At 39.5% G+C, this 14,182-nt stretch overlaps 2 protein-coding genes across 2 annotated transcripts in view; one reads left to right on the top strand and one right to left on the bottom strand.

The window, feature by feature from the left end:
- The first annotated feature begins 1,677 nt into the window (after positions 1 to 1,677).
- SELENOP (selenoprotein P) lies at positions 1,678 to 11,389 on the top strand. Its single transcript, XM_090038021.1, is given in 5 exon segments — positions 1,678 to 1,834; positions 3,566 to 3,781; positions 6,477 to 6,689; positions 7,287 to 7,404; positions 9,539 to 11,389. Coding segments are annotated over 4 exon segments (951 nt in total). The 5' UTR covers positions 1,678 to 1,834; positions 3,566 to 3,578; the 3' UTR covers positions 9,956 to 11,389.
- The window catches only part of CCDC152 (coiled-coil domain containing 152), a 34,205-nt gene continuing 31,113 nt past the window's right edge, over positions 11,091 to 14,182 (bottom strand). The window contains exons 6-8 of the mRNA XM_090038022.1: positions 13,208 to 13,335; positions 11,888 to 11,974; positions 11,091 to 11,626 (exon numbers count right to left, since the gene is read on the bottom strand). Of these exons, the coding sequence (XP_089894148.1) occupies positions 11,504 to 11,626; positions 11,888 to 11,974; positions 13,208 to 13,335 (338 nt within the window). The 3' untranslated portion in view covers positions 11,091 to 11,503. The remainder of the gene's footprint in view (positions 11,627 to 11,887; positions 11,975 to 13,207; positions 13,336 to 14,182) is intronic.

The raw sequence follows: 14,182 nt of genomic DNA, 5'->3' as shown, positions 1-14,182 counted from the left end.
ATAAACTACCACCAGCAATATCAAATCAGTGCTATCACTGCAGCTATGTGGGACCTACTCCTTAGAAAGCAGATGACACTGCTAATAACATTTCCATAGCAACACCAGTTGCTACGAGCATGCTAGACATGTCTTCTGCTCTCTGCCCAGCTTCTCAGACAATATCAAGCAAAGATTAAGGTGTCAGTCCTTCCCTTCAAAGCACTCAGTGGCCTGGGCTTACGATACCGAGAAGACCTCCTAAAGCTTCTTGGATGAAGTGTGTGGTTGACATCTACACCCTTCTGACACAGTGAAACTTACCACCATGGCTAGGTACAGATATTTTAAAAGCTCAAGGTGGAATTGATATAAGTTACATGGATTTTTGTAAGCAGCATAGTTGAGATTGGTAGCAAACAGAACACATATTCACCTTTGGTGTAGGGGCAAATCTTAGACTGGTGTTCTAAAGTAAAAAAATTTAAACCAGTCTGTATGTGCTGAACTTCAGTTGTGTTTTGGGTATAGACCAGTTTCCGATCACTTATACCAGTAAAAGTGTAAAGTCTGTACATGGCCCATAAGAGAAAAGTTCATCTGTGCACTAACCAGAGCTTTCTTAGAGCAGGATGTCCATATATTCTCCAAACCTGGAAATATGTTGATGAGGCTGCTCCAGGGTTGCCATCAGTGACTACCTTTAAGTATGGCAGGACTAAAGTCTCAAGACTGACTGCAGGCACATGTCCTTGGAGCAGCTTCACTAGCAGCTTCCGGGTTTGGAGCATAAGGGCAAGCATGGGTGCCCCTCACATTCTTAGGAATAGTCCAGTTGTGACAACCTGCTGCCATCATATTGACACTGCTCCCAAGTGCCAGCATCAGGCACTGAAACTGGACTCATGAATTTTGCCACTCCAAGGGCAGGGTCTGTTTCTTCAAGAATGTACCTTTTTGGTCAGGGTGCATTTCTTCTGTTTGCTTTCTCTAACATAGGCACTGGGCACTTCATATACTTACAAAACAAACCCAGCCACTACCAGAAGGAAATACTTCACGGCACACACAGTGAGGAGAGGATGAGTGAGAATTGGAGAGGTTAGAAGATAGTCACATTGGTTAACACATTACTACAACAGTGCTCAGATACTGTAGCAACAAGGCCAGCATAAGAACCTGTACAGGACAGAAGGCAACAGAACAGAAAAGCTATTGTCAACCAATATAGCCCACTGATTTCAACAGAGCCACATTGATTTACACCTCTACCACTTACAGGTGTCAATATAAGGAGTGTTGTCTGTATGTACCAGTACAGTTTACTGGCAAGATTATTGAATTAAGAACAGTTTTTAAGGAAGAGTGTTACCTTTGCACATACACCAGACAGGGCACACCACAGTGTAAGGCAAATAAGAGATAAAGGATCGGAGAACAAACTTGCTAACTCAGCAGAAGTATCTATACTTTTTCCTCTTTGTGGCCTGGAGTTAGGAAAAGAATGTGACTCTCTGGCCAACACCCTTCCTCTGACTGTACCACTGCCTCCAAGTTACTGGGGTAACTGGCAAGCTACATAGCCTCATACTCACATTTATTATGTTAAAATATCTCCTTGTATTGTGTCTAGTAGTTACTGCTTTCAGAGAGTTAATCAAGAAATATTCGGTCTGCTTTACTAAGGGACTTTGCTTTGCTTGCAAAGTCGTGAGCAGTGAGTTCCCTGAACTTTGAACCACATTTGAGAAGTGAGATAAACAAGAGCAGTATAAATACCGGAGTGCACTACTGCCGAGGCTATTTATTCTGCAGAACAGAGTAAAGCGGAGCTGCCAAAAGGAGGAGGGAAAGGGTAAGTGTTCTGTTTTGCTGTGAATAGCTTCAAGATTTCTGGCTTGGCAATACATTAACTTGGTTCTGTGGTGAGGAGGGTTGGAAAGTGGCATCTGAAATCAACTGAAAAATTTATTTTTGACTCAAACATAGAAGAAAATATAATTCAGAATGCAACTCACTTTCATTGCGTATGCTTGACAGCTGCTGTTGGTGATTGTATGCCAATATTCCAGAAGACTAAAATCATTGAAGATTCACAACACATACTGACATTTTATATATATCTGCAACAGACTTATACGAAGGGCTGCAGTTATGCAAAATGCGTGCAGGGACTGAGAGAAAAATTCTGGCCCCTTTGAGGCTAGAGGGGCCAGAGTTATAGCTGTGTAACTTGGAAATTTTCCTTTTACAGAAAAACTTTTTAAGGGTACATGAGGAAAACACCATATTTATCCTTATTTTGTGTTTATAATGTTAAGTCATGGAACTCAAATGTATGTGAGATCAAACAGGATTAGGAAAGGGAGTCTGGGGTACCTCATACAATACTACAGTACAGAAGAACTAGTGTAATTTTTCAATTTATCTCCTGTATTGTGAGAGGTTTCTAAAGCTGCTAAGCCAAGAGGTGCTCTACTCACGTGCCATTCAGAAGAGAAGTTTTACAATAATCGTTATGTTTTACGATTGTCACAAATAGAAAATGAGCTGTGCGTGCAAAGCAGATTTTAAGAGATTTAAGGAAGCCTGAACAACTTCGTATTTTTTCATTTCCTTTTTTCTGTTGAGAATTTGTTTCTTTTGTCTGCATTAGGTTGGGGCTTTTCCTGGCTGCAAGCCAAATTGAAACAAACTTCTAAAAGTTCTGGATGAGAGGCAAGGATTTTGGTGATATTTTTTATTAGACCAACTGTATAGTTGAGAAAGCTGTTTTGGCAGCAGGTGCCCTTCCTCGTGTCCTTGTTAAATGAGGAAAGCATAATATTTATTCATATTTTTTGTTTACCATATAATGTTACCTCATGGAAAGCAGGTCCCTGAGGAATGGCACTAGTATCCCAAAGCTTGTTCAACAACTCTCCCAACTATACTGTTGGTTCAATAAAAAATAGTACAAACGATCCATTCCTCTTACATTGGCTGGACCATCACAGCTACGACAATACTCCAACCCTACTGTTACAACTTCTAGAGTCTTTTGGTCTGCTTGCAGTTTTTTTAGCAGTTGCTATGACCAACATACTCGGGTAGTGCAACTGCTCTGAAGTCAGTAGACTTGCACTTGGGATTTGTTTGGACCAATGGGCCAAATCTTCACTCAGTGCATGCTGGCTGAGTACCATTAACTTCAAAGCACAAAGAAGCTAGAAGCAGCAACACCAGAGTCAGTTCTACACGTATTCAAGTTGCATTTTGTCACAAAAAAAGTCAGGATTGAAAAGTAATTCTTTTAATATCAAGGAATCACTTAATTGCTTTTACCATTTATCCATCATAAAATACAGCAAAATCAAGTGTTTTCCATTATGTAAGTGCTTTCCAGAGTCAAAGGGATCTTTCCAATAAATGTGCATTTGTGTTCTCCAGAAACTCAAAGGGATATTGCCAAATAAACATCCTGGGCCAAATCTGTGCATATTTCCTGTGCAAGCCCAGTGGAGTCAATGGCCTGCTGTGTTTTGTTATGAGAATTTCAGCAGCTGGGTTGTCTGAATGCGCATATTTTACTTTGTTATCTTTGCAGGGGAGGCCCAGCCATGTGGGCAGGGCTGGGGCTGGCCCTGGTTCTCTGTCTCCTCCCAGAAGGAGGGACAGAGAGCCAGGGTTCAAGTGCCCGTTGTAAAGAACCTCCAGAATGGTATATTGCGGGCCAAGATCCCATGCTGAATTCTAGAGGCTCAGTGACTGTGGTAGCCCTCCTCCAAGCAAGCTGACACTTGTGCTTGCTGCAGGCTTCCAGGTAAGAACATGTCTTCTTTCTATGTCTCTCTTAAAATGGGACAGAGCAGTTTTTAAAGGGCCTGAGGAATTTCATACATAGACATGGTCACCTATCCAGAGCTTCTTCAACTGTTTGGGAACTAAACAGGTCCTGTGAGGCTGAGACAGCATAACTCCAGCAATTGGGGTCAAGTTTCTCAATAGACAAAGCTGTTATAGGAGTTCAGGTTCCTTGATCATGCCCCAGTATTTCATGACAGACAAAGTGATCAAGTACAAGTTTTGCCAGCTTCCAAAATCAAGATTTTATTAATAAAACCAAACCCCAAATAACTCCAGTCTCAGCTGAACATGCTGGAAAGCCAAGTGGGGAGGGGCCTGCAGAACACAGCAGAGGACTGGACTGTTGCTTCTGCCTGGCTGGAGAGTGCTGCTACCACTGCATTACAGTTTTCCTGGAATCCAAACTCATCGAAATAGAATTTCATGTGGGCGTCTGATTCCACCTGGGTGCCCTAACTGGCCACAGTACTTTACTGTGGAACAGGCTAATTAGCTGCAGAGTAAAGCATCACTATCTACACATGTGATGGTAGTAGTCTGCAGTAGACTAATTTATGCTGGCGTAAGATACTGCTGTTGGGACAGTACTTTCATACACTGGGGTAATTTACTATGATTAAATGCGTGTGTAAATGCTGACCGCAGGTGTAAATTGTGCACGGTTAGCCCAGCCAGGTAGAGGCCAGACTTCTGTCTCCTATCTGCTACCTAGCCACATGGCTCTACACTTTCAACACTTGTGGAGGGGAGGGGCTCTGCCAGCCCCTCCACCGCGTAATGCTGCCACCTGGAGCCTGGGGCTGACTCCCCTGCCAGCCCAGGCCTGCTCTGTCCAGGCTCAAATTGCTGCTGTGCACTCAGGAATAGTTTACTCTGGCTCAAACTGCTCTGGAGTTTATTGTTTCACATTAATTGCACATTGAATCCTTGGCCTGTAGGCACACATTGAATCCTTGGCCTGTAATAGCGAAGAAACTCACATGGAAGACAATCTGCCAGTACATTCTGAAGCCCTGCTTTAAGCAGTAAAATCAGATGCTTAAGTCATGTCTATACAGTGACTTTGCAGAAAGGTAAAAGCAAATAAACTACATCCTTAAAGGAAGATTAAGATACAATGAACTAATGCCATCTTATACCCTGATGGGACTTTCCACCTTCAGTGGTTAGCAAGCTTGATTTCTGCCCATTGATTTACACCTCACTTGGATATTCTTCACTTTGCTACTTTTCTGGCTGTCCCTGTGCAGGCAACAGGAAAGAGAGAGCAGTGTGAAAGCAGAATGAAGCCCGTGTTGAGTTTTAGGAGGAAGGGTTTCAAAGGAGCCTGTTCCATTAATCTCCTGACATATCCTAGCCATAAAGTTCAGCTATATACATTTCATTTGAAATGCATGGACACATTCCTCCATTCACAGGAATGTCCTTCGAATCAGCTGACTGAAGCTGCAGACAATGAGGAGGAGTCTCTACAGCCTTGCACCTTATACCCTTCATTGTTGGAAATCAGGGTCACGTACAGATAGTGCCAAAGCTTATGTTAACAGCTGAACACACAGGCTGTTTTCTTGAGTTGAAAAAAGAGAAAATATAGGACTGGCTTGAGGTTTACTATCCCTTTAAAACTGCAGCTATTTCTTCCACATATATAGGACCATTTAACACATATCATTATACATTTCACCAGTTTTTCACCTCATAACAAATCTTGAATACTAATTTTGCTTATTCAAGATCTGAGTGGAAAAAGACAACTCAAAGCTGGTAGTTTAATGTCATTTTCCCCATCTGAGTAAGGGTCCATTTCCTAGAGCTAAGCCAAGGCTTATAGGGAGCCATCTCCTTGTTATATATTTATTCACTGCCTAGCACAATGTAGCATTCTAAGCATTATTACAATTCAGGTAAGTGAAAGAATAATAGTAGCAGTAATAAACAAACTGGTTTTGAGCAAGATGAAGCAGCAAGTACCATAACATGAATTCATATTACACTTATGAAATCACTTTGGCTCAGAAAGTGACAGTGCAGGCAGGTTTCACAACTTGACTTGTTTCCCCAGTGGGCTGTCACCTTAGATTAAAAACAGGTTTAGTATTTTTGTCTCAAAAATAAAATTTGAACAACTAAAGCTAAAATTTTTGGCTCCGCTGAAGTCCAAGTCAGTTTTGTCATGGACTTACAAGGAATAGGCAAACTAAAATTTTATAATGGACCAGAGGATTTCAAGGTTTTACAGTAATAAAGAATTTAATCTATTCAGTTTATAGAGCAAATGTGTTAAAGGAATCTGTTTAAATTGAAAAAATGATCCATCACCACATGACAAAGAACCAACCCTTGTCTTGCTAATTTTAGAGGCAAGAGTTTTCTCATATGCTGGTGCTTGAGTTGTCCATTAATAATAGACAACACAAACCTGCACAAGCAGTGCAGCTATTCTGTTGAGCCAATGGCAGGAGTATCCCATTTCCAGCTATTACAATAGTTTTCATAGTAGCTATGATTACGTAGGCCAGAAGCATGGGAAAGGAAAATCACTCATCCCAGGATGCAAATGTACATTTAAAAACATAACATCTTTTTCCCAGGAAAAAGATCAAGATGATTCTTACCTGGTTAACAGTCTTTCTCCTATAACCCTTCATTAGCTTGGAAGACTTGCGTGTGAAGTTAGAGAACTATGGGCTTGTCAACATTTCATATGTGGTGGTCAATCACCAAGGAATCACTTCCCAAGAGAAAATTCACTTGCTGAGAAAGGAGGTCTCCGAGCATATTGTTGTTTACCAACAGGATGAGAATCAACCTGATGTCTGGACTACCTTAAATGGAAACAAAGATGATTTTCTTATATATGACAGGTTTGTATAATAAAGGGGAAATCAGGGAACGGTTTAGATTTCTGGTTATTTCTGTATTTTCTCCAGTGATTCTCTAATCTAAATTCCATAAAGAGTTCTAGCAGTCAGGACCAGAACCAGGATTCCCTTCTTCCATGAGAAGACCCTCATCACTAGGTTAGAGCCAGGATCCCTCTTGCTTGCTCTCCTTCTGATCACATTAACTTCGTATTGCTGACTGGCCAGTGGCTCAGATTCAAGAGACAGGAATTTGGACATAGCCCTGTACTATCAGATAATTCTGGTCTATCTGCATCATCTGGAGATGTCCTGCATAGAGATCCTAGAACTCCCTAACTCTGAATTGCTCTTCAGAGACATCTAACACTGTATTGATTCTATGAGACACAGTTATGGCAAGCAGGAGTCTGTAAGTAATGCAGACACTACTTTCAATTGCAAGCATTTTGGTGCAGGAATCCATTTTTAATTGTGTATTTGTATGGCTTATAGCACAAGGGGTCCTGTTCATGACCAAGGTTCCCATATACAACCACGATAACAGTAACAAAAACTCATACACTTTGTGCTTAATGATTAAACTATTTCTTTCATTAGGTGTGGCCGTCTAGTGTATCACCTTGGGCTGCCTTATTCCTTCCTGAGTTTCCTGTATGTGGAAGAATCAATTAAGATTGCCTACTGTGAACAGAACTGTGGAAATTGCTCTTATATGGTATTTTCCTTATTTCATTCTTTATTTATAAGTGCGGGGGAGGGGGAAGATTGACTGAAATTTAGAGGATATATTTTAACCTGATTTATCTCAGACACTGAATTTCACTGATCTAGGCATTTTATGGTTTTTCATTAGTAGGCAATTTGTGAAACGATTTTCAAAATGGATCAAATCAGTATGAAATAGACTGAAATCTAAAGGTCGAATTCCCACAGCTCTGCAATGAGGATCCAGTCTAGCTTTCACTGAAACCAGGAGAAATACTCTTATTAACTTAAATGTGTCTTTGGCAAAGTACTGCATTGTATGCAGTAGATATATAGATGGAGATGCTCTAGTGTATCTGAGGAAGAACCATTCCTTTTTGAGGCAGCATGTAAGGTCTGACTTGACATGTATTTTAAATGCCAAATGACACCTGCTGGGATTTCCACCATGTCTAAGCACCTAACACATTGCTTTCAATGGGTGTGAGGTGCTGAGGTACTTTAAAAATCCTACCAGATGCTCACCTGCATCTTCGGGTTACTTAAATACTTTTAAAACGTGGCCCATAGTACACAGCTGCTTAGAGTTTATGATTTCACCTAAGTTGAATGGAACAGATGATTCTTGGGAATTGGAGAATGCTGTAGAGACTCTAACACAGCCAGAAATTTGCTCAACAGTAGGTATGTCTACACATGCACCCCACTGTACAGTACCCACCCATACTGTACAGTTCTGGGAGTGCGTGGATCATTTCTGACCCTACTGTGTAGTAGCTCATTGCTACTGTGTGATGGTGGTGGCATCACAGCTAGTGCCCACCAATACTACACTGGTGTAGTGACAAGCTACATCACCATAGCTTGTTGCTACAGTGACATAGCATCTTGTGTAGATGTGCTCAGTATGTTTTGTTTATTAGCATGACTTGCAGTGCCAGCAGTGCCAGCTGTGATGGAGATTTTTTTTGTACTGAGGAAGCCTGCTATCTAGGAAACATATAAGTAGCTTGTTTCACATGCATGCAGTAGCTTGAGTGTAGAATTTAATTTCTTTCTCAAATTTGATCATCTTTTCAATGTTTGCAATGGTATTTTATAGGTAAAATAAGCTGAGGGAAGGGGTTGTAGTTCTATTTAGCTTTCCTAAAATCCTAAATACAGCTTTAGCAATGTGACCTTCTTTACCTAGTTGTTACCTAACCTATCTATTTACGACTAAATTGTGTCAAAAAGGGACAGACTAACATCAGTGGTGGCTTATATGCACAATGCACCAGAGTGACATCAGGAGAGATGGTGCCTCAGAGGGATCATTCCTTCCTGTGTTTACAGTAGACTTAAATGAGGTGCTGAAAATGTCTTCCACTGGGCCAGCTTGATTTGTTTTTTCCCTGTCCAGTTAATCCTGAGAGAAGCAGACTTTGCCAAGCAGTTATGAGCACTTGTACCTGTGACTGGGATTTAGTTCCCTTAAATTGAAATGGTGGGTTTTTAATTTGTGGGTTTTTAATTATGACCCACCTTTTCAATTTAGGGGTTTCTGTCACTGTTACGGAACAGCAGCAGGAGGGTGGCTGGGTGTGCTGGTGGTCAGAGAAAGCAGTGGGGACAGTGCATGGGGCTCTAGAAGCCCGCCAAGCCTGAGCTACCTCTAGCATGTCTGGGCTTTGAGCACCCTGTGCACTGTCCCTGCCACTTTCCCCTGCTGCCAGCTCACCCATGTGACATGTACACATGCATGATTTTTTTTTTATCTACAGTGGAACAATTTGCCACAATCAAACTAATCCAATACATTGGAGGTGGTCTAAGTTGCCACACTCAAAGACATTTTTACAGGAAAAAAAATTGTGCACGTGTACCTGGTGACACCATTATGTTAGACAAATGACAATTTCTCATCACTTTTTGTCACATGTACATGGCCCTATCATCATGTGTACAAATGTCCTGTGATCTCTTGAAAGCTGGGAGCTGCCCTGTAATGTAACATAACATAGTTGCCTCCCCTTCCTCCAAAGTGAAATCTAGACCCTACATTTTTTTGTCATGTAGAATCAAGCTTTCAACATTTTTTTTAAAAAGTTCATTTACCCAAAGCTCAGCACTTACATTATGTCACATTAATGTTTATTTTTCAGACACCAGATGTTGAAAAGGTTTGCAATAACATAGATAAGTCAACTGATGAAGAGCCAGCAGAGATCACACCTGAACAACACAACCATCATTCCCATCAGCCAAACCAGCACAGACACCATGGACATGGGCACCATCACCGGGAAGAGGATCAGCTTTCAGAAGATCAGAACCAACAGGCTCATGCTCAAAGACATCATTCCCCTGGGAATAATCGACGTCATAACAGGGTTCTGGGACGTAATAGACAGGATCAGGCAGGTAGCCAGGAAAGGGTAGAAGCTGTCCCACAAAGAGAAGTGCTTGAGATTCCTTTACAGAGTAAAAGGCTCTGAAAAAAAGGAAATGCCAGTTGCAAAAATCAGTTAACCTGAAACTTTTTGAAAGCATCAGAATCAACTTCTAGTAGCTGATGCTGACACTGACGACACCTGTTATTTGAAGAAGTGGGGAAGGCAGCCACCTGACACTGTCGAGGAACACTTCCAGATACCTGCAGGTGACAGGGCCAGCTGCTGGCAGAGAACATCACTGAATCTTGACAGTGACGTTTGCTCCCAGCTGCTTGACAGTCACTAGCAGAAAGAGAGCATGAAACCAGTGACAACTGACAGTGACAAGGGAAGACTGGAAACTGAGCCTGAAAAACAAACTAAACATCTTTAAAATCAGGAAAGACCCCTTCCATTTGAAGGCACTTCTTTACATTACAACATGTAATAAATAGCTTTAAATTTATCAGTCATACAAGATATTTAATTTCCCACAATTGCAAAATTCTGCCCAAGACAGAATAAAGAAATGCATAAAATTAAAATACAACATTGTAAGCAATTTGATGAGTGCTACAATCATGCTCCTTTCAGCTACCATCAGGAGAGGGCTTTTTAAACAAAGTAATGTTATTTGACCCTTAGTTTGTTTTTTCAGTGCTATTTGGAAGCTGGCTGCAGTCTGGTTAATTTGTCTTTCTTGTCTCTTTTCTAATATTCTGCATGCATGAGTGAAGGCAGAAGCATAAACTATAACCTAGGGGCTTCTGTTTGATGTTTAGCAACCAAGAATGGAAGAAGACCAGAAAAGACATTTTAATCATGTTTTCTTACTTATGTTGAAAGAACATGGAAAATATTCAAAAGGGGTTTTTTTCTAAATGAAAGAAGTGACAAAATGATCAAATCATATTGTTGTTAAATACAAATTAGCTTACACATAAGCAACTTGCCAAACCAATGTTTTAGTTCAACTGTAATGTATGTTATAGCCAAATACTACATTGTTCAAAAGTAATAGTTTTGATATTCTTTGATATAGTTTAGGGACTGGAACCTTTATCAGGATGTAGAAAAAGCAGACTCCTGCATCATTCCCATTAAAATTAATGGACACACAAAGTAGTACTAGTAGATCTTGATGCAGGATGAGAAACTAAAACATGACTTTGGCCGAATTTGGTCCTAACAGAAGTAGACACAACTCACAGTGAACTGTGCCTGTTAATATTAGGGTGGAATTTAGCCATCAATATTGATTATTAATATAGTTTACTAATAAAACTTGTATAACATCTCTTTCTGTAATTGTTATACTTCACTTATCTGAACTGAATGTAATGTAGTATAGGTTGAGGGATTAATGAAAGAAAGAAAAAAGAATATTCAATACAAGTGAACTGCTCTGAGAGCACATACCATATTAATGACGGTTTAATAGGGAAATCATAACTCCTACAGAACCTGAATCCTTTTATGGTGAATGCTGATCAGCAAGAAAGTAGTATTGAATGTAAGCTGAATGTAAATGTATGGAAGATTTGAAAAGGGAGTTTTCAATAAAAAGTAGATGACATTTCAGTTGTGTCATATATTCTGATTTTACTTTCTAAGTGCATGGCTCAAGTTATTGTACTTATATTTTTCAGTTGCATTAAGTCAGGAAAGGATTTCTGCAATACATGTTAAAAGCTCTCAAAACCGGCTCCGTCTGAGGTGGAAATCCGGGCTTCTGCCGAGCCGTTTCTCCAAGTCTCGAATGGTGTTACGGAGAATTTCAATTTCCTTGTTTTTTTCTTCCTGGAGATGCTGTAGCTTCTATAAAAGTGCAAACAAATATTTCTTTGTTTCACACAAATTGGAACTGAAATACAGAATCAGCATATAACACAATATTCTGTTGGCATTGGGACATTTTTAACTACAATATTAAGATTTTTTTACAATATCAGTTGTATTTTACAAGGATAATTTTACAAAATCCTTTTCAAAGCACAGCTGCACTTTGAAGCACTGTATATCATCCACAAATACCCACTAGATATTCTATACAAGTAGCAGTATTGCTTAAACACATACCCTTCTGTAGATATTTTGAGGTAAGGCAGTTGTATCTGGAAATGATTTTGTTGCTTTATTCTGAACTCTTGCTAATTTAGCATTGAACTAAAATAAACAAGAAAAAAAAAGTTAAAAGCCCAACAGATGAAAATGTCTTTACTTATGTAGGTATAATTCTCACTGTTCTGCATGTATTTGTACCTTTAACTGTAACTGGCAGTGTGACCCATGGGCATTGCAACTACTTAATCTGGAGATAATGAGACAACTTCATTTTTAAATGTTAGCTTGAAAAATACTGCCCCACTTCCTGGGTCCTGATGGTTCAAAGGGACCATAATGCCAGCTTACCAGCTAGTGGAAAATTCCCTTGGTGTAGACATTGGGTGCTGTTATCTAGCTTAGGACTTGAGAGCTACATGAACCACATTTTCTACCTGTGCACTAGTGCCGAGAAGACGCCAGTCCTGAGAGTTGTGCTTTTTCTTTTTTTTAACATGTGGAGGATTTGAACTCTGATTTGTTTATTTGGCAGAAATAGAGTGGCTTTGCAACCTCAGGTGTGAAATACATCTCTGGCCCTGAGGCTTACAATCTATGTGTAGACCTCTACTTAAGTGTTTGGTAGCACATTGTAAATTACAGCATAAGAGCACCAGGCTCTCGAGGTTTATATGCAGATCTCTTCTGAGCACTGTGAAACCCAAAAAGTAAAAAGAAAAAAATCGAATTATTTATCCATCCTTCCAGTTACATGTGGCTATGTTTTCACAAGGATAACAGCTGTATTTAAACCAATTCTATCACAAAAATAAGAACAGACTATATTGTAATACTTTTTATTCTCCTTAAATTTTAGTTATGCCACCATTTGCAAATGGCAGTAACTTGTATAAGACAGACAGACAGACAGACAGACACACACACACACACACACACACACACACGAAGGAGAACAAACCCCAATTTCTTTCACACAGCCATCTTTGAGGGGGTCAAGGACTTTTTCCTCAGCTCAGTTAAAACCCATACATCTCAAACAATGTACACTGCAGGATTTGCCCTTTATGATAATAGAGAACAGAGCAGCCATATCACATTACTAACTGGCAAGAATTTCTGTGGATGAAATCTCTCCTAACTATGCAGTTGATCCAAAATAAGATATCACCTACAAAAATCCTTGCTCACATATTCTCTGGACCATAAGGACTATATATAACTCCAAACCTACTATTACTAATGGTAAATTTTTTTAAAATCTAGACTCTTCTATATAAATATACATATAAACAAGATATATCTAGTTGTTCTTTGATTTGACTTCCTAGTACATACCTCTATTTGTAGTTTGATTATCTCATTCTGTTTCTCCTTATCTTGAGTTCTCAGTTGCCTGGTTAACTCTAAAACCTCCAGCTCTTTTTTCCCTATTTGTTCTTTATGTTCTTCTTCTTTTAGTTCAACTGAAAACAGAAACACAAATGACAGAACATTATAATTTTAAAATATAAACACATATACATATTATAATTACAAGAGAGTTCATTGTATTAACAAAGTAGACTTAAAAGATGGCAGAAGCTATATTGTGGAATAAATTAATAAGTGAACTAAAAGCATAAACTGAAGGAACTTAAAGTCGTATAGGGTTTTTCTTTTTATTTTGTTATATGGGATATTTTTGGTACCCGTATTTATGGTACCACTTTCCAGAACAAAGATTTGAATGGAAACATCTCCCATGTATTAAGGTTTTCATTAACCTGCAGTATTCATGATTTTACAATAATGCATTTCAGTTGACCAAAAAACCACACTCTTAAAACTATTTGGAGTCCATTCCCACTCCTTACCACAAAGTGGATTCTCTCTTTTACAGGGTCTTAGAACTTCAGAGAGAATTTTCTTTTAAATAATGTACAGGAGTGATCTAAGGGCCTAGGACTCTATTGTAATTTACATTGGTTTGTGTATTCAGGAGACACAGATGAGCACGTATCTGGGGGTAACCACTTATAATAGGCGCTATTATGGAGCCTTGCCATTAAGTGGTGAAAGAGCAGGCCCCTCTATATCAACAGCTAGTCCCAGGTATCAATAGATATCTGACATGGCATTATTGTAATTTACATGACTGTAATTTTATCCCTGATTTTTCTTGGGTGGAGTGAATGGGAAGGTAAGTCTACACAAGGTTAAAGCAAGTTTCTCTGGTATATGCTTCCATATTATATCACCATTCTGTTTACACCAGTTTAATGGCTAATTACACTAGTGTAAAGATTGCAAAATGAGCTCCAAACTAGGTAT

Source organism: Crocodylus siamensis, chromosome 3 (genome assembly GCF_052110815.1).
Source record: "Crocodylus siamensis isolate JL-2025a chromosome 3, ASM5211081v1, whole genome shotgun sequence".
NCBI classification, from domain to species: domain Eukaryota; kingdom Metazoa; phylum Chordata; order Crocodylia; family Crocodylidae; genus Crocodylus; species Crocodylus siamensis.
This window is presented reverse-complemented; position numbering and strand designations above follow the sequence as displayed.